The sequence below is a fragment of the Plectropomus leopardus genome, chromosome 7, assembly GCF_008729295.1.
Source record: "Plectropomus leopardus isolate mb chromosome 7, YSFRI_Pleo_2.0, whole genome shotgun sequence".
In the NCBI taxonomy this organism is placed as follows: domain Eukaryota; kingdom Metazoa; phylum Chordata; class Actinopteri; order Perciformes; family Serranidae; genus Plectropomus; species Plectropomus leopardus.
Window position 1 is genome coordinate 7,730,081 of NC_056469.1, and position 19,226 is coordinate 7,749,306.

At 39.9% G+C, this 19,226-nt stretch overlaps 1 protein-coding gene across 1 annotated transcript in view; it reads right to left on the bottom strand.

The window, feature by feature from the left end:
* The window catches only part of usp45 (ubiquitin specific peptidase 45), a 45,110-nt gene that overhangs the window by 3,895 nt on the left and 21,989 nt on the right, over positions 1-19,226 (bottom strand). Inside the window, exons 9-17 of the mRNA XM_042489707.1 lie at positions 12,005-12,092; positions 9,147-9,228; positions 7,797-7,888; positions 7,017-7,073; positions 6,654-6,785; positions 4,273-4,933; positions 3,098-3,195; positions 2,871-2,957; positions 2,485-2,629 (exon numbers count right to left, since the gene is read on the bottom strand). Coding sequence (XP_042345641.1) covers positions 2,485-2,629; positions 2,871-2,957; positions 3,098-3,195; positions 4,273-4,933; positions 6,654-6,785; positions 7,017-7,073; positions 7,797-7,888; positions 9,147-9,228; positions 12,005-12,092 — 1,442 coding nt within the window. The remainder of the gene's footprint in view (positions 1-2,484; positions 2,630-2,870; positions 2,958-3,097; positions 3,196-4,272; positions 4,934-6,653; positions 6,786-7,016; positions 7,074-7,796; positions 7,889-9,146; positions 9,229-12,004; positions 12,093-19,226) is intronic.

The following is a 19,226-nucleotide window of genomic DNA, read 5'->3' on the forward strand; positions in this document are numbered from 1 at the left end:
AATTTTTAGGGGCACAGAGAATTATTCATTATTTGAGAAATAAGCAGTCGTTTAGTGCTGTATTTGTCTCATGCTGGGGATAAAAAAATGACTTAAGTACAGTGCGGGTAAACACAGATATGTGAAGGAGCTGTAAATAATACTTTTCAACGAAGATGATGGACTGAGCAAAACCAGCATAAAACACGCTTCTCAATATCACAAGGCGACCAAAACTCGTTCTCTCCATCAAACAGCACTCAAGCTGAGACCATCATAGCTAAATGCTGCAGCCAATGTAGAGTGCTTTAAACTGAGATTCCTCTACTGGCTGCTGTATTCTGGCACCAAGAGAATCACCACAACAACAACAAAACCATGACACACTGTTTTCAGTTGCTTTGTGTTTTTTCATGTACACTGTATCCTGCTAGCTGGGGTGTGTGTGCCTGCTAGTTCGCTGTGTGTCTGAATGTCTTGCTGCCTTGTCGTCACGAACGAATCATTCTCATAATTGCTTCAACAGTCATAATGACTGCGGTTACATGGACACGAATAAGCCGCTGATCAGGCTTATCCTGGTTATGATCATATTCAGGATAAGGCGTTTACATGAGCACAGAGAAATTGGGTTGTTCACATTCTGCTTATACACCCCAGTTTCTTAAAGAGTGCTGTTTACATGCTCAAACACATAAACAGAATACTTCCATGTAAACGCATTCAATGTGTGTCCCTACCTAAAGTACCCTGATCATAGTGTAAATACCATTAAAGGTTACTTTATATCTGTCAGAGATGTAACCATCCATGTAACCCCGAAATTATCAGGGTAGATCACATTTGTCTTTCATACACCTATTTCTTCTTTTTATTGTCATGGTTATTTATTGATTTATTTATTTTGGCAGTTTTCTTTTTGTTATTTTGACCAAGGTTCCCCCTAAAGATAAAATATCCTGCAATGCTATATAAAGGCCAAGACACATTAAGCCGACGACCGTCCGCCCAGGTTGGACCGACAGAGAGCATCTGTGGTCCTCGTCATCACGATATGTCCTGCACCATTGACCCTTGCCAACTTTTTTTCCACTGATTCAGTGTGTTGAATTGACAGTGGCGGCCGTGGAGCCCACTGGTAAATGACATCACCCTGACTGGCCGTTCAGCTCAGCACACAAAAAGGGAAACGGAAGGGAGAAAATAAGAGTGAGTGAGGTTGAAACAAACTTGATTTATGAGGTAAGATTGTTTTTCTTTAACCATTGAGCTCTTAACATACTGTAGTTGTTGCTGCTCACTGCCAAACAGTAAATATGCTCTGTTTTTTTTCAATATTTGGTTGTGTTGTTAATGTGCTAACTGGCTTCATGGTGGTCTTCTTGTTTCCCATTTTGAATGACTATTACAGACAGCCACCGTCTCCTGGTATGGAGGGATATTTCCCCTTATACAGGCGCAGAACATATGTACTTGTTGGCTGTCAGTTTGGTGTGTTTATGTGCAACGTTTTGGCCATGACACAGCCACATGAGGGTGATGCAGCAGGAGGATTTTATCGCCGCTAGTGTTCATCTGATTACGGCTTTGTGTGTTTCGACCGTAAGAGGCATTAATGCGTAAACTGTAGTTTTCCAGTCTTACAAGGCCTGATGTGAGGACTGGGAAGGGAAGGGGACCTTGTTTTATGTTGCACTCCTTCATGTTTGGGACATGTCAGCTTGATCTGAAGCTGTCTCTGTGTATCAGTCAGCCTTGGTGGCCCAGATTTATCTCTCATGATGTTTGTTATAAAATAGAAACAGCAGTGTAGAGAACGAAATGTGACTTACTGAAGCTCGTTTCAGTTTTATAAAATTTTGAGACACATATCTAAACAGTCATTTAGACAATTTATTCAACAGCTAAAAGACTCATCAGCAGTACTGATGCAAATCTGTGCACTTCATTGCTAAATTAGGTAACTGCAAACAGAGTGCTTTGGGTTAAAACTGGCCTGGCAGTTATTCATCATTCTCATCTGGAGACCAAATTAAACTGAAAATACTGCATTGCATTAACTTATTCTTTTTCAAATAAGGCATCTAAAGGGCAATGTTGAGGTGAAGTGAAGCGAAGTTTGTTTCTAAGAAAGAAATGACAGACCCTGGATGTTACAACAGGTAAAAACAAGCAGTCACCATGACAACATGTTTGATCCCTGTGTCATCACCAACCACGATGTCCAGTCTTTAGCTTGTTAGCACCAAGGACAACACATTTCCTGTTCTTATAAAACTACCTTTCAGTGCTATTCTGTAAACCTGGACACACTCCTTGAGATAAAGAAGAAAATGACAATGAATGAATGACTTCATCATGTCCTTAGTCGAGGACATCTTCAAGGTTATGAGGAGCGAGGCCTCTGCTGCAAAGTGCTGACCTCTTTCATAAACAGCAAACAAACACACCAACGCAGAAAATAGATTATAGGTGTTAAAGGAGCTCAGAGACTAAAGCCCTGACCTGGCAGGTTCCTGTGGTGCTGCTCTGTTTTCCTCTGGGGAGCACGCACTTTTACATATGCAGTGTAGTGGCCCCCCCGCATCGAGCCACTGTGTTCGACAATCCCATACAGACTGTAGAGGACACGCTCACCAGCTGCAAGGTTCTAGGAAAAAAACAGAAAAAAAGGTTAACAAAAAGTGTGAAAAAGTACAGATACAGAGATTGATTGATATTCTTAAGGAACTGAAGCAACAAAAAATGTTGATTCCAAAGTGAACCACGAACTAATAGGGACCTTCGTACTGTAATAGTAAATAGAGGTACGTGTAAGATTGACTTTGAAATCCTGTTATGATAAACATAACTTAAAAAAGTTTGATTTGAGTACACAGAACATATTTTACCTTGCAGGATGCCGAGCAGAACGGAGCCAGATCCAAGATCAGGGGAAAGTCAACATGGCGGTTCACTTTTCGTAAATTCATCCCTGCCTTAAAATACAAAAATACAAAGCTCCGATGTAAATTTAGGCCTGTAAACCACAACAAAAGCCTGTAACTGTTTAGGATGTGTAAATACACACACTACTGCATACAACATTATGATAAAAGGGCGGTGTGCGTCTGCTCACCTGATGGAAGCGTTTAAGATGCAGTGTGATGACAGGAGGCAGCGAAGATATCAGCATTTGCTTCCTGGCGCTGGTGTAAATCTTTTCCACCTTCTTGTCTGTCATTAACAGAACAAACAGAAATGTCAGGTATATCTGTTGAACAACGTCATAAATCTCTTGAAATCAGATTTCATTTATTAAAACGAACACTGAAAAGCACTACAGGATCACAGGGACATCTGGAGCCACAGAGAAACTGACCATTGCAAAAAAAAAGTGGGAATGTAAACCTTAATTTTGACACTGGTTATACTTTGCGCTTGCCCTGATGTGTGCAAACACACGCTGCTACTGATGAACTGAACTGGTCAGTTGTATTATAGCAGCGTGTTTGTAACATAGTGGACACACTGAGCAAAGATGTGAATCTATTTCTGGATTCACATCTTCTCAGACTGAGAAGTTTCTATGGATGTATTGATACTTCTTTCAGAGAGAAATCTGGTTGTTGTTGAAATCTTCTGTAACTGGCAAGAAATCAAGTTGCGTACAGCTCCACAAAGGACGAAACTCCAAACTATTTGCAGCAAACACTCAAAGCCTACAGGGGGAGTTTAATATCCTAAAGATCGATTTTGAATGTTGAGTTTCACTTTAAGATTTCCAACAGATGTCCTGTGACATCTAGATCAGATGGACAATAATCTTGCAATAAGAGCCGCAACAATTAGTCAATTAATTAATTGAGAGACAGAAAATTAATTTTAATAATCAAAATGTTTTTAAGCATTATTTTAAGCAAAAAAGCCAAACATTTTCTGGTTTTATGCTTCTTAAATATGAGACTTTGTTACTTTTCCTTCTCATATGTGATAAAAAAAACTGAATAGCTTGGGTATTCTTTTTGAAGGTTAGTCGGATAAAACATACCATTTAAATTGTTCTTCACACTGAGCTCTGGGAAATTACACACACAGCTTACACAAGGCTTTTCTCACAATTTTCTGACATGTAGTTAACAAAACCATAAATTGAAAGAATAATGGGCAGATTAATCGATAATGAAAAAAATTGTTAGTTGCGGTGCTAATGGCAATAATTTAGAATCATTTGCACCAGCATATTTGCACCAAGTATTTGCAGTTAGGAACTTGCGGCTCTTCAAAGTTGTCACTCCAGATGTTCTGTCTTACCGGCTGAGCTGCTCTTGCGCAGCTGCTTCTGTCTGCGTTCAGTGCAGCTCTCACACAGCAGCTTGTTGTTGCCCATCAGCAGTTCCACTGAGGTGAACTGGTGGAGGCAGGACTGGATGGAGCACTCCTTGGAGCTGGGTGTGTAACTGTGGGACAGAGCCTGGAAGGCCCCCTGGTGGTGCTGATGGTGGAGGTTATCTCGTGTTTCTCCCTGCTCCTCCTGAGAACAGTGCGTGGAAGGAGAGCAGTCTCCAGATGTGAACCCGAGGTTGACTTTAGACACAGCAGTGACGAGCTGCTCTACGGCACCACTTTGCCTCATGGAGGAGGATGACGAGGGGGAGGAGGCAGTAACGGGTGTAGGGGATGGAGTGAGGGTGGATGTGGACGATGGGGTGGACATGTGCCCGTGGCTGTGGCTGGAGGAGGAGGTGCGCGGGGCCCACTCGCTCTCTGAGGCCTCGCTGTCAGCGTCATTACTGCTGTCCTGAGCACCTGAGTCTCTTTCACTGCCATCTGATAAGCTGCCGGCGGCGGCCATCTTGCAAACAGAGACACCACGGGCTGATCCACCGGCTACTCCCTCCTCCTCCGGCCGCTCCGCACTGCAGCCTGCTCCCTTCTCCTCCACAGAGCTCGAAGACCTCCTGCTCTGTTGCTTCTGGGGGCAACAAGAACAGATAAATCGGACACTTTTAGTTATGCAGACTCATGGCAATTTAACATGTTTGTTAAAAAGGATCTTGATACATTTTCTGTCCATCTTTCAACATAACTATTTTTGGCACGCCTCAAATGTGAATTGAAGTATTCAAATTTTCAATAAAGGCATGCAAAAGATTCCAACATCCTTCTGTAGGACTGACATTTTCGCAATTAGCATAATATAAACTTTAATTCATACCCCAGGCTATTATTTTTTAAACCACTGAGCTCAACATACCTATATTTCCAACCGGTGTCTGCTGCTCAACAAGGATGGGAAATACAGTCAAATTGTTTATTTAAACCTCTTTTCTGCATCTCTCTTGTTTACTATGTCAATACCGTTGTCTCCTTTGGTGCTTGTGCCTTCAGCAAAATTCACTGAATGATTGAATCGTAGAGAATCTTAATAAGCTAACCATATTTGCAGCATATCCACATTGACAAAAGTTTAAACATTAATATTTGTATGCATGATCTAAGCAACTAAGTAACATTAGCTCCAGCGGGTAGCCAACAACCTGGTTTTATACATCCAAAAAACCTCTACAAAAAGAATATGTATGGTAACGAGGCCTTTAATTGAGACAGGCTTTAATTTGTCCAAGTGTGTAACCACACCAGGCTAGTTAAAGGGATTGTGCGTTTAATTGGGATCAGGTTTATATTTGGAGTTTTATGGCATAATTATAATATTATTTTAAAGCAACAGATTTCACTCTCTAAGGAGAGTTTTTCTGGCCCAAAAATCACAGAAAAATATAGTTTGGTGAGATGTTGCAGTAATCCATCTTCCACATTGTAAATCATATGAAATATCTAGTGTTGCCGACTCTGGTGTGTTTTAGGAAAGGATGATTTAGTATGATTTTCAGATGTGCAAGTACAATTTAGGAAAATGTATTGGCGAAAACATAATATAATATAATAACTATGCTATATAAGTACTGTTTTTTAGTGTAGTATCACCTGAAAAAGAAGAATCATCGTGTTTTTGCAACCTTAAAATGAGCTGTTTATATCTACAGCATAGAGCAGACAAATCAACCACTGGCTCTAGACAGGGCCGCTCGTGTTTTCGCATGGCCCTTTATAGTTAGCAGCCCCCTGGGAGAAATTTCGGCTGTGTGCAATCTGCAGTCCTCACCATTAGATCTTAATAAATCCTGCAGACTGATCGTTATAGCAGATTCTAGACGGAAATAGGGTGTGACACCATTGTAAAATACCTTAGTAAGTATCAAATTGATAAACATGTAGTTATAATTGCACATCTTAAAAATATCCTTGATCAGTTTGCCCACTATTTTATCGTGTATTTGACATCTTGTCATTGTTTTGTATCTTAATTGTGGGTGAAGACTATTTCTTTGTAGAATTTAAAGAGCCAGGCTTTGTCTTCTTTTAAAATCACACAAAGAAGGGGAGAAAAAGCAACTGACATGAAATAAATAAAAAGTCAGCCGCGGCCTTTGCACATCACAATATGTGTATCTACATCAGTTTGCAACCAGTGGAGATAAAAAAAAAAAGGCAGAAAAACCCAAACAAAAAACCAAATGAACAAAGCCAGCAGAACATTTCTTTATGAGATGCATGAATATAAACAGTAAAGAGAATCAAAAAGCATCACAGGCACTTCTTTATCATCACACACTTCACATACACATCCCTACCTGTCCACTCAGCTTCCTGGTGTTTCTGTTGACAGAGTGCGCTGCAGAAAAAACCTGGTCACTGTGAGTCATGTGGGTGTCCTGCTCCCGGCTGCCCTTCCCCAGCCTACCAGGGTTGGATGGTTTTGATATCTGAGTACGACAAATAAAGCATAATCAGTTCAAATTGGAACCATAAACAATATAACAGATTTTTTTTTTCTGTTAAAAGCAATAAAACATACAAAACACAAAACCAATCATGCCATCTGTAAAATAACAGGCACATTTCTTACTCATTAAAATAGGTACGCTGTTTGAGAGTGATTCTCAGGGTAAAAATCATTTCGACTGATTTTCTTATGAACAACTGAAGCAGCTCACCCTCTCCTCTATGATGGGTAAAGAGATGTCTATGAAAGCCTCCTTCACTGTGGAGATCTGAAAGAGCAATCACATGCAAGTCTTCATATACATACAGCCACTTCTTAAATAGTCAAAAGACAAAGCTAGCTGTTAACAGTAAACCTCTGTTGCAGATTTTCAACAGACTGAGTGGAGATCTAGGAAGCGGCTTTTTCTCTGTTTTTCCTCTCCAGCTCCACACCTGGTGCTCTCTACCTTCAAGGATGTTCATTAGTTTTCATAGTGGCATTTGCTTTGTTAACAACTTCATGCTGAGCTCCCACGTGTTATTGTAAATGCCTGCTGCAAACAGTTGGTGCTTGAGCTGGTCCCTGAAGGGCTTTTTGGTTTTGTTTTTCCTGTGGACTTCTGTTTCCTCTGACTGATTTTTCAGTTCATACTTTGGTTGTGGGTGTCAAAGTCAAAATTTTGCCTGAATGTAAAAGCTAGAGGAGAAAAGGCAACTGACCTCAGGTCACTGCCAAATTTCTATTACTTTATGACTGAAATTGTCTGGCAATATATGGTACTTCCTGCAGTAATAAGCAGTTGAAAATAAAACAAACTTTCAGAACAAAGCTTAACTGGGTTACACATGTACTGTATTCAGAGGCAACGACTGACATCAGTCAAGGCTGGCAGAAGAAAGTGTTTGAACTCACTGACCTTGCGCTTCATACATGTTCAGTTGAGGGCACCGCATTGAGCTCTGCCTGATTGGTTCCCAGTGTATTCTATAGTTCACCCACATACACTTACGTGCTCACACTCTTCACACATAATTGTGTTGGTCAGCTCGCCCACAAAAATGCGGTCAACAAAGTTCATCTTCACACCTTCCTTTCCATATGCTAGTAGGAAAAAGAGAGAGAAACAGTTTTCAGTTGAATAATGTAATGAATAACCCAGCAATTCACTCCACTAAACCATTCTGGTCACTATTATATCTCAAATAAAGGAAAGGAAAACTAATTGCATTGTACGGTGTGAGCTTCTTGGACTCAAAAATGCAGATGTTATTTTACTTTCTGAATTTATGATGACAATTATTCCGAAGGTCTTATTCTTCAGTGTTAAATGTGAGACATTGGCTATATAAGGGATAGTTTTTGTATGTGGGTTGTATAGGGTATTTAGTGTATAACCTGCAGTAGTCCGACACGGAAGCTAAGCAATGTACTGCTGTGGACGGGGGTCACCAACAAAATGTATTTTAGCCACCAAAAATAATCCCATCTAAAAATATCAATATCAGTTTAAGGGTATGCTATACAGTGAGAGTATCTTCACAGCTTTACCTTGAAGCAGACAGCCTGTTCCAACAGGGAAGACGATAACAGCTTCAGTTCCCTATTTATGCCCTTGTGAAAGCCACCAGACTGCATTGACAAAAACAGCAATTTTAGCTCACCAAACACAGGAGCTGCTGGTCTACCACTGCCTTGATCAGTTTGTTAATTCTTGCTATTGTGTAACTTTGGTGAATCCAAACTGTTTCACGAGCCAAAGTCACACAATACCACATGATAACTAACTTTTGGTAAACCAGCAGCTCCTGTGTTCAGCGACGTTAAAACACAGTTTTTCTCAATGTGATATAACTGCTGAATTTTCCCCTCGGAAATCACCGTCTGACTTTAAGTTACAGCAGTAAAAACATTCTCAATATAGCATACACTTAAACTGATTTTATTTTTTTATGTGAGAAAAAAAAGTTTGTTGCTGACCTTTCCACAGCAGTAGATTGTTAAGCTTCTGTGTCAGACTTCAGCCTAATTCTCCAAACTGGAGGCATGCTGACTGACATCTATTGCATGTAATGTATTCCCTATATAAACCCGCTTCAAAAAAATTGATCTGTAATTGACATAGATTCAGTTAAGTTCATTAAGTTTGGATAAGCTGTTCATTTAGCAAATAAACTTTTTAAAATAATATGTACAGAAATTTTGCAGGTAAAATTGAAGTTTTATCTAACAAAGACTATACTGGGCTCTCTTCCATCAAGGAACCCTTTGCCAGATTCCTATCAGAGCTGTATTTCCATTAACTGCCACAAGATGGGACTATTGATCTCTGCCATCTCTCCACTGCAGTGAGCGTATGAACCTTTGACTTGGCGTTTGGTCTCCTCATCTGCTGTCTTTTCTGTGGGATTGTTGAAAGCCTTCAGAATTCCCGCTTTCACCCTCTGGACACAAACACAAAATAACAGCACAATGCAGACGTAGCGTGATTATTCCTGGATGCAAAATAAATACATCAATTAAAATAAAATTCACTCTCTCTCTCTCTTGAATTCTCTCCATTACATCCATTAGTGAAATATCAAACTCTAGCCCGCAGAGCAGTTTGACAGGTGTACCTATTATAAGCATCATTAGTGTAAAATAATTATTGTGCTTGTCTAAAAACGTTACCATGTAGATCTTAATTAACAGTGCATGTTTGTGTGTGTCTACAAGTTCTTCTCGGGGCGCTCTTATTGAAGGTGACATGGTCAGTGAGTGTGTTGGTGACAGAGCTGTGAAGAGGCACAGCCAAAGTAAAGCACCAATCAATAGATAATTGGCCATGGTCTGTGTCTGTGGTCGAGACCAGTCAGCCCCCATTGTCCCGGGACCCACGCACTGGACTGGCTATTTAGGTCAAAAAGTCCCAATAATCCCATCCCGGGGTGCACCCCACTCAGTCAGCAGACCATCAAACCAGGCTGAAGCTCGCCTACTAATTAATTACCAGTAACCCCCACCCAAAGTAACAGCGTGCACTGTCCCACACGGATGGGGCCGAGGGAGGGGGTTAGCGGGGGTGGAGAGGGTTGCTGGTACAAGGGTGCAGGGGTGGAAACTAAAATGAAGACGGGGCGAAGAAGGACAGTCCATGCCCTGAGAGAGTAATACCTACCGTCTCAGCTAATTGGTGATAATTGACTGGGGACAAATTAGCATATTCAGATCTCTGATACTAATGGCCAATCAACACAAACACTTAGGGACACTAAAAGGTTGGTGACACCCAGTGTGAAAATACCAGTCTCCCTCTGCGATACACACTCACGAAGGACAGTGTATCTAATATTTGAACGTTTTTTCTTAAAAAGTAAAATGTCTAAAATCTCAAAACAAAATGGGTTTATTCAGACCCACGAGTTAAATATTAATCACTGTCAGTTTAAGAAAAAAAATGATTGTGTCATGTTTGTCCAGTGTTAGGTGAACACATATTAGCGAAACTTCTATAATATATCTCGGCCTTATTAGAAAAGTTAGTAAACAGTTTATTATTTGCGTTTAGTATAAAAATCATTCAACAATTTCAGCTAAAATGCCACTGTATCTCTGACTATGCAAGGCTGTATAAATGAGTTTCTGAGTGAATAAATAGAGGGGGCTGTACCCCCTCCCTCTTTACCTCCTTGATTGGATTGGGAGATGGGCTGATGAGTGTGTGTGTATGTGTGTGTGTGTATGTGCATGTGTTCGGGAGGGGGCCGTGGGTGACCCTCGAGCACAATGGGACGGCCCTGGAGCTCATTCAGCAGCTGTGGGTTTCCCAAGATCACACAATGATGCCGGTCGTGCCACTTGCAAGTCCCTTAAGTGGCACAACTGTCAGTGTTCACAAGTTTGAATGGGAGCAGGGGAGCCCAGCCTGCGGCTCCTCCTGGCTCTGGGGCTGACCACTAAACACACCCGCTAACTTCTCCTCATTGGTTCACATAGCCACTGGTGGGGCCACAGGGGCCAAGTCGGCCCTGCAAAGCGCTGCTGTGGGGTCTCCTAATTGCCCCACGAAGGGCTCGGAGGAGGGGGTGTTCTGTACTTGCCAAAAACATGGCACCATAAGGTTAAAATACAAAAACTGGCTAGCCAAGCAAAACCAAGAGATCTGGTTTTGTTTAAGAAAAAAGCCACCCACAAACACACAGCTGAATATCTCACATTATGACTATGGTAGTCTAGGATGGCTTTCAAAATAAATACAGAATTCAAGATAATTCTGTTATTGGTGCTACTATCAATTAATTTCAGATCTTAGCATGAATTTCTATGAGCAAACATTGCTGCTTACACATTGTTTGATGTATTCCGTAAAACCGAGTGCATTTTACAGCAATCCAGGGCAACATTTTCAGATAGCTGAATAAAAAACAAAATGTAATTTGCCAAATCAAATTAAAGAAAACAAAACTAAGAGTCTTCAGCCATGCTAATGAGGCTGTTCTGAGGCACAGTGGTACTTTGAGCTAAATGCAATCTTTTGGGATACAGTGAAAACATGATGATGTTTAGCAGGTATAATGTTTACCATATTCTCCATCTTAGTTTAAGGAACTGATCTGACGGAATAGACTCCTCATACCCGGACCACACTGCATGCATGTGCAGTGTGTGACGGAAACATTGCCAAACTGCTGCGACTTGCATGCTTGTGGTTTTAACACTGACAGCGTTTGTTGCTGTGATGCTGCTGCAGAGCTGCCTGCTGCTGTACTACTGTATTTTCACAATTAAAAGCAGACTCTCCACTCATTTATGAAGCCATGCAAGCCACTGCATTGTCAACAACACAGTCCTGCAAATATTTCACAATAAAAAGCCTTGTGACAACACCTGAAGGGAATCTGTCACAGAAATGTCATCAGAGCGCTTTTATTTTGAAACAGAAAGAGGCTGAGTTTTGCTCAAACCTAACTAAGCATGTAGATACTGTGTCCTCACTTTTAGCACGTTTTCTTCTACCTAATGTTCAAAATGCACTAAAGAAACCTCAAAAACCAGAAGTACAAAACGTGCTTAGCACAGATTTGATGGACCTCTCCATAACAAAAAGTAAAACTTCAGCAAACTTTGAAAAAACATGACAAAAGATACCCAACAGATATATTCTAGACTTGAAAAAAAATGAATGGATTGAAGCCTTTTACAGCCAGTACAAGTGTATGTGTATATATGTAAGCTCACTTTAGTTTCCTCTACTCGTATGGAGTCCAGTAGGTAGTGCAGGAGCTCCTGGCTGTCTTGTTGTTGGTAACCTTTGAAGCGCGGAGCCCTGAAAAAAAAATATCAGTCAACAATAATAGAGAAACAGAAAAAGATGGTGAAAGGAAGCAGAATATTGTTGAGACATCCATTAGCAAGAACACCCAGACATTATAACCCACAATTGTTTTTCAAAGTTATACAAAGTTGTACAAAATATGTGATTAAACCCAAATAAGTCAAGAGGAAGAAAATGAACACACACCAGGCATTTAAAATCTATAGAGAAATATAAAAAAGGAGAAAACTACCATTACCCCTTTCCAAGGCCTTTTCACTTTTGTATCTGTAAAATCCTGCCTGCCATTATAAGGTTAAATTACCTTCACACATCAAAACATTTCAACTAAGATTTGAAAGGTGGAAAATTTGCTTCACTCTTGTAATGTTCATAGTGTAATGTTTTCAGTGTTACACATTTGTGTCTTCAGAATTTGGAAACTGGCTTTGTAGACATTCAACACAGTCCATAGTCCTCCTATGAGCGATCCATATTCATCTTTTTCTCTTTTCACAGATCTAAACCTGCTCTTTCAGCTTTGCATTGTGGGATTTCTAAGCATATTAACAGGGTAAACAATCTGAAAACTCAAGGTTCAATTGCATGGCCTCCAATGGAATGTAAGTCAATCATCTTAAATATTCAAAACTTTGAAAACACACATTTTTAACACTGAAAACATTATTAGATGGAAGCAATTCAAATCTCTTTCTTAAAAAATATCTGAATCCTAATTTTTTTGTTTTTGATTCCATTTCATAGTTCAAAAATTACTTTCAACTAGTGCAAATGTGTGTGAATGGACACAGCTCATGCAGCCTTGCACTGAAAATCTGAGAATAACAAGAAGGTATAACTAATTTATATTGATGAGGCATTGCTTAAGTTTCTGTTGTGAAGAAACAGAGGATTCAATTTAGACTGACTAATGGCATGAAATAATGTTAATTAACACTAACGTCTCTGGCAGATTTTGGATGGATAGAAGGGCCTTTCATAGGTTTCTTTCCATTTTATATTGGATTAATGTAGCTGGACCCTGATGAAGCTATTCATTAGCATTATCAAGCTTTAAAATGGCTTTATCAGAGGTGCTGGCTATGGAATGTTTAATTGTTTTCCTATGTTGGCAAAAGGAATGATCGCCCTACTCTCCCTCTGATTGGCTAATACTTGTTGCCTTTTTAGTTGGATTGTTTGGATCTAGGCAAGAGGAGTGGAATAGTTTAGGTTTAGGGTGGGACAATCAGAGGCAGAGTAAAGCAGAGCAGGGAGGGTCATGCCTTTTGCATCCTTGGAAAAAAACCCTCATCTACTCTAATTAAAATTCATCGGCAACTTTTAATTTTTTAAAAAAATGTTATGAACAATTCTAAATGATTTCATCAATTAGTTGTTGCAGCTCTACATTGAACCTGCCAAATTAGTAGTTAGTTTTTATGTTTTGGTATGTAATGTTACGTACAATATTATGATTGTGAAATTTTGTATCACATCTAACAGATAGAGGTGTGTTTTGTTATAGACCAGAAAAGGAAATACTTAATAATTCGTTTAACATGAGGCGCCCAGTAGCTCAGTTGGTTGAGCAGGCACCAAATGTACAGAAGCTACATCCTCGCCGCAGTGGCCACAGGTTCGATTCCAACCTTGGCGCTTTGCTGTGTACTACTCATCATCCTCTTTGTTGTCTGTGCCCTCAGACACACACTGCCTTTCTTGACAAAAAACACTAGTATGCTGTTAAGTCTGACAGTTTTCAACATTCTACATCTTGAAAGGCATGAAGGCATCAAATATAAGATGATATAATTAAATGCACCTTTACTCCCTATTCCAAAATAGACTCATTTAAATCAGTTATTTGAGTGGTATATTAGATCCTATCCATGTGCAGTGTGATTAATGTTTTTCTAGGATTTAAAATAATTCCACAGACTTTAGATCATAACTCAATAGATAACTTAATAGGTAGATAAGTCACTAAAGTGAACCTCCAGTTTACACATTATATGTTTCATGAGGTTATTCCTGGGGAATACAGAGGTCCTTTACAAGACAAGTGCTCCACACAGAACAAAGATAAACAGTACTAAATAAAATAATAATAGCGTGTAGTCAAACCACAGCTCTACCATGCTGGTAATAGATTCATCGCCTGGACACATTACTCAGCATGTTCTTGTCATTTTGTTGGTAAGTATCCATCCTGGAGATCGTTTGCCAGAGCTGTTAGAGGGGAGGCTCTCCTTGGGTCCGTCCCCTGGCTGTCCGCAGTGAGGCAGATGTGGGGACAGATGCCAGGGGCAGATGGGCAGCCAAGGCTGGAGCCACTGCAACCTGTTGGGCCGAGCCAGCCACACAACCACAGGACAGGTTGGTCCGACGGGCACAACACACACTGAGAGGCCACATCACTGGTTTGAGAAACCATCAGTTAAATGTTAAGGATGTTTGGAGGGTGGGGGACTGTGGAGGTGGGCTAGATACTTTAATATTACTGTGGAGGTCCTTTACTGGTACTTAATGGATAACACCAGTGGCCTTTTGGTCTTTATGGTGCAGTATTTACTAATCTCCTGTCTCTTTGAAAGGACAAATTTGCTTTTGTGTAGTTTGACAAGGTGTTTTAAAGGGAATTATGGCCACCAATCCTTTGATGCAGGAGGTAACTACCATTCTGGGAAGGACTTATTACTTACACACACAGTAATAACATTCATAACCCTTTTTTAAAAATAAATTTGGCCGCTGTTTTTGTTGTCAATCAATAATGCCATTTGGAATTTCTTTTGTTTTTACTTTTTTTATTCAGTTTTTTTAAAATTATCTAACTTCTTATTCTAATTTTCTTATTGTTTTTTGTGAAAGGAGACTGGCATTTTATTAATTTCATTGTATGATGTAAACCGCTGTGTTTTACTGTGCATATGACAATAAACTTCTTGAAACTCTTGATGCTAATTTTTGAAAGAATTCAGCTAATATAAATCATCCCCAAGAGACAAGTGGACCAAGAATGGATGTCTGTGGCTGGAGAGATGGCCAACCACCTGCCCTCAACACTAGTCATAACCAGGAGGTCTGGAGGAGCCTAAAGTCACCCCCTCTCCCTTACATACAGACACGGTCTCTGTCTCTTATGCCTTTTTTGTGCAGACACATGAGGAAGGGTGGGTGGAGGGGTGCGGACGGTAGAAAGCACATATATCATTTATTCGCTAACCCTAAAAATGAACAGCATGTGAAGGAATGCTCCTCTGTCTCTGTCTGTCTCCCAGGAGAAAAACTCAGAAAGAGGAATATAAAGCAAAACAGAGAAGGAAATGAGTGAGACGGAAAAAAGGGGTGAGAGACAGACACAGAGAAGTATAGAGTAAAAAAATGAAAAGGTTGGTTGGGATCAGTGGGAATGAGGAGGTCTGGAAGCTCATCCCAGTGGAGAGAAGCAGAAGGGCCCTGTAGCGCTGCTCTCAATCTGGCCAATGCAAACAGCTGCGGTGCTGACACAATTAATAGCCGGATGAGTTAGTACCAGACACAAGGCCACACAACCCCCCCCCCCCAAAACACACACACCTACTGTATGAGCAACACAATGCACCCGCACACAGTTCACATATTAAACTCATCCAAAATTTAATCACACACTGGCATTAAAAAAATTCAACTATGTCTCAGTGATTCACAATATGTTCATGGAAAATATGTATAGCAAAACTATAGAGAGCTGTACAAAACAACAGCTACACACACATATGACTAAATGCCTGGGCAGCCAGCACATCTCAACATTGCTTGGTGCCCTCCACTGTATTTGTTCCATTGTTTTGACTGACTGTGCCATTTATTTTTACTGACAATAAAACTCCCACCTCTCACCTACACAACCAAGCGTTTTTGTGATTCAGTTTTAAGGTTACATTACATATTTACTGGCTGAGTATGTTGCTAGGTGACAGATAGAGAAGTAAGAAAAATCATATTTATATCATGCGTTATTGGTATATTTAAACTCCTGTAAGCCAATCACAATGAGGAATTAAAGAGCTTTGTTGTATATAAATACATTCAAATTACTTTTTCTCTCTTTTTTTAATCAATATCTTCTGTAAATCATAAACCATACTGTATCTGTTAACCTCTGGTCTATCAGAAGGGTATTTAAATACCTTTTTTTAAAAGACCCTCTCATTTTTTAAATCTTGCTTGCGTCCCATTTAATCATTCTGTGTCTCCTTTCTAAATTAGATGTTTCTGCAGTTCAGCGAAAACAGCACTTGAGGAACTTGTGAGTTCTTTTTTTCCTCAGCAGAGGAGTTTGAGTCGTGTCATGGATAACTGATCTGTCAATCTGGTCAGAAATGATCAGATTGATGGATTAGAGGAGCTGCTGCTGTGCAGAGGCTAGAGAAAGGAAAATTTTAGACCCAACCAACTGAACTGTAAGTTTCACTTTTACTGCATGACACTTTCTGCTGCTCCACCTGTGCTCAGAGTACAAACCTGGTGCAATGAGTAACCAAACAGTACATATTCCAAAAGAGCTTCTAATGAATTAGCCACAAAAATATAAAATTAATACGTGGCGGCAGATATTTTAGTTGTGGCAGGTGGCCACACATTAATGAATGCATGGGAAACCCTGTTGTATTACCATACCATATAATCTATAAAACTCTGATATTTAGCCATACATAATAATACCATTATCTTATGTTATTTTATCCTATTTTTAGGGGAGTGATGTTAGTAACCCTTTTGGTTCTGCTGACATATTTTACTGTTCTGTGATATTTATCTCTTTTGCTCTAACTTGCAGATAAAAAAGACAATTTAGTGCCACCTTTCCTTTGTTTTGCTTTCAAATTACGAGGTAAGGTTTGCAAGACTGAAACACAAAAATCAATACCAGGCTGAGAATGTGATTCACGGTCAGCTTCTTTGAAAAAAAAATAATTTATCAACTTGTGCTCATTTGCAATGGTTTAATTTTTCCCGTTTTGCATATAAAGGGGCTGCCAACATCCTTATTGTCAGGTTTCTAGACATTCACTGGTAGACCAAAGTGAATGGATTTTAATCATCACATTGTTTAGTAAGAATCCGCGCACTGATCTTCCCAGCTCAGCATGTTTGGAAAAACCAATGTTTGTATTACTTTTTTAACCAACTATGAATATCTGCCTCTTTTCTTCAACCTAAAAGAGGTCTTCCTCTTGAGCAGACCAGTATGCCAGCCTGGCTTCTTTGTGCGTATACTGCAAGTGTGTCAATGTCGATGTGTGTGTGTGCGTCCTGGATGCCAGAGAACTAGATGGAATCTATTGTTGTGCCTGGCTGTTTCTTTCAGAGATGTAAGGCTTCTCATAAAGGCTTATGAACTAACATTTGAAAGATGTGGGTATGTCGACATTTACACACAACACATGGATGAAGCAGAGAGCCAGCATACTTTTCTTTTTTTGCAATACAAGAAAGTGTCTACTGGCCGTCCTGAAAATTGAATCAGTCCTTGAAAGAAGCAGGTGTAGATGAATGCCTCCGTGTGGCCTTTTTTGTTCAGCTTATGCATTGGATATGCACAGAGAGTGCATCCCATTCTTAATAAGTAGTAGAAGTAGACAGTCTGTTTTTAAATCCCTGTCCCTGACCTCAGACTCCAGTTGCCCAAGAGGGAGAATACAATATTTGTGTCCTTTAATCAAATTATATTTTTCCCTACCACTGATGAGCTGTATGGTAAAACAAGGCCTGCATGGGTACAAGCTGGGACCCACTCTGGCACCAGATAGAGTGTGTGGTGCTGACCATCCAACCCACAGAGCTTGGCACTGCTCCGAGCCCTGATCAGACCCCCTTCCGTTGGCAGGAGGAAGAGGCAGCCTGTGGGGTACTCAGCTGGTTGAGGTCAAATGCACCTGCACACAAATGCGCAGAAATACACAAACACTACCACACAAAACAAAAAATGAATGGCTAAATAGGCCTCCATTGCCTTTAACCTGCCTGTCAACACCAACATACTGAGAAAGACAGTGAAAGAGAAACGGAAAAGTGCTCTCAGCCCCCACAGGCCAAAGGCAGACTAAGCCCTCTTGGATTGACAAGAGCTTGCAGTGACAAGTGAGCATAATAAGCTATATTCACAGAGTGTAGCCATCACTAAAGGTCACTAAAATAGAGGAAAATGTCCCAGTAAATAGGAGCAGTTCTTGACCCTGTCCTTTCAGCTCAAAGCTTCTGACTGAATGCAGATGTGTTGCTGTGTGGAGGAGTCTATAAGAGAAGCATGTAAGGGATCTGGCAAGTTAAGAAAGCAAACGTACACTTTGTGGGTGTTAGATGGAGTAGCGCATCAGTGAAGGCCTTGAAAGTGTAATAAACCTCTAGTCATTCCCCATAAATCAGAAAAAAAAAGCTAAAATTGGGATGACTGTAATTAGATTAATCAGAATTTCCTAGAAATTGTTAAACGAGAAAGACTACAATGTTGATAGATTAGATTAATCAGTCACAGTTTTGTGGTATCTTTTCATTTTATGTGCTTCTGCATCGCTGTTAAGCTTCACAGTAGGGTAAAGATAAAAAAAACAATCTAGGTTTTTTGTGCGTGTGCATTTATGTTAGCAAGTACACAAATATTTATAAATATCATAGCAATATGGTGCTGCAACCCATCATCATTTTCATTATGGATTAATATGATGATTTCTTTTTTTCTTTTTCAATTAACTAACTGAATGTTAGTCTAAAAAATTGCAGCAAATTGTAAAAAAAAAAAAAAAAAAAAAAAAAAAAAGCCCACCACATATTACCGGAGCCCAAGGTGACGTCTAAAGATTGCCTGTTTTGTCAGACAAAAATTCCAGTCCCAAAGATATTCAATTTTCAAAGACATAAAATAGCAAATCCCCACATTTTTATAAACTGGGACCTGTTATGAATTTTCCTATCTGAAATTCATATCAGTTCTTACAAACCCCAGAGTCTGTTGGAGAACCACGAAATACCTCACACTGTCAATCTTGATGTCTTGATACTTTAAGCTTTTTATCTAAAGCAGAAATTTTGATGTGCAACAGTTTTGTTATATGTATTACCTGCTGGAATCTTGGAGCTCTTTTCAAGAAATGAACAAGT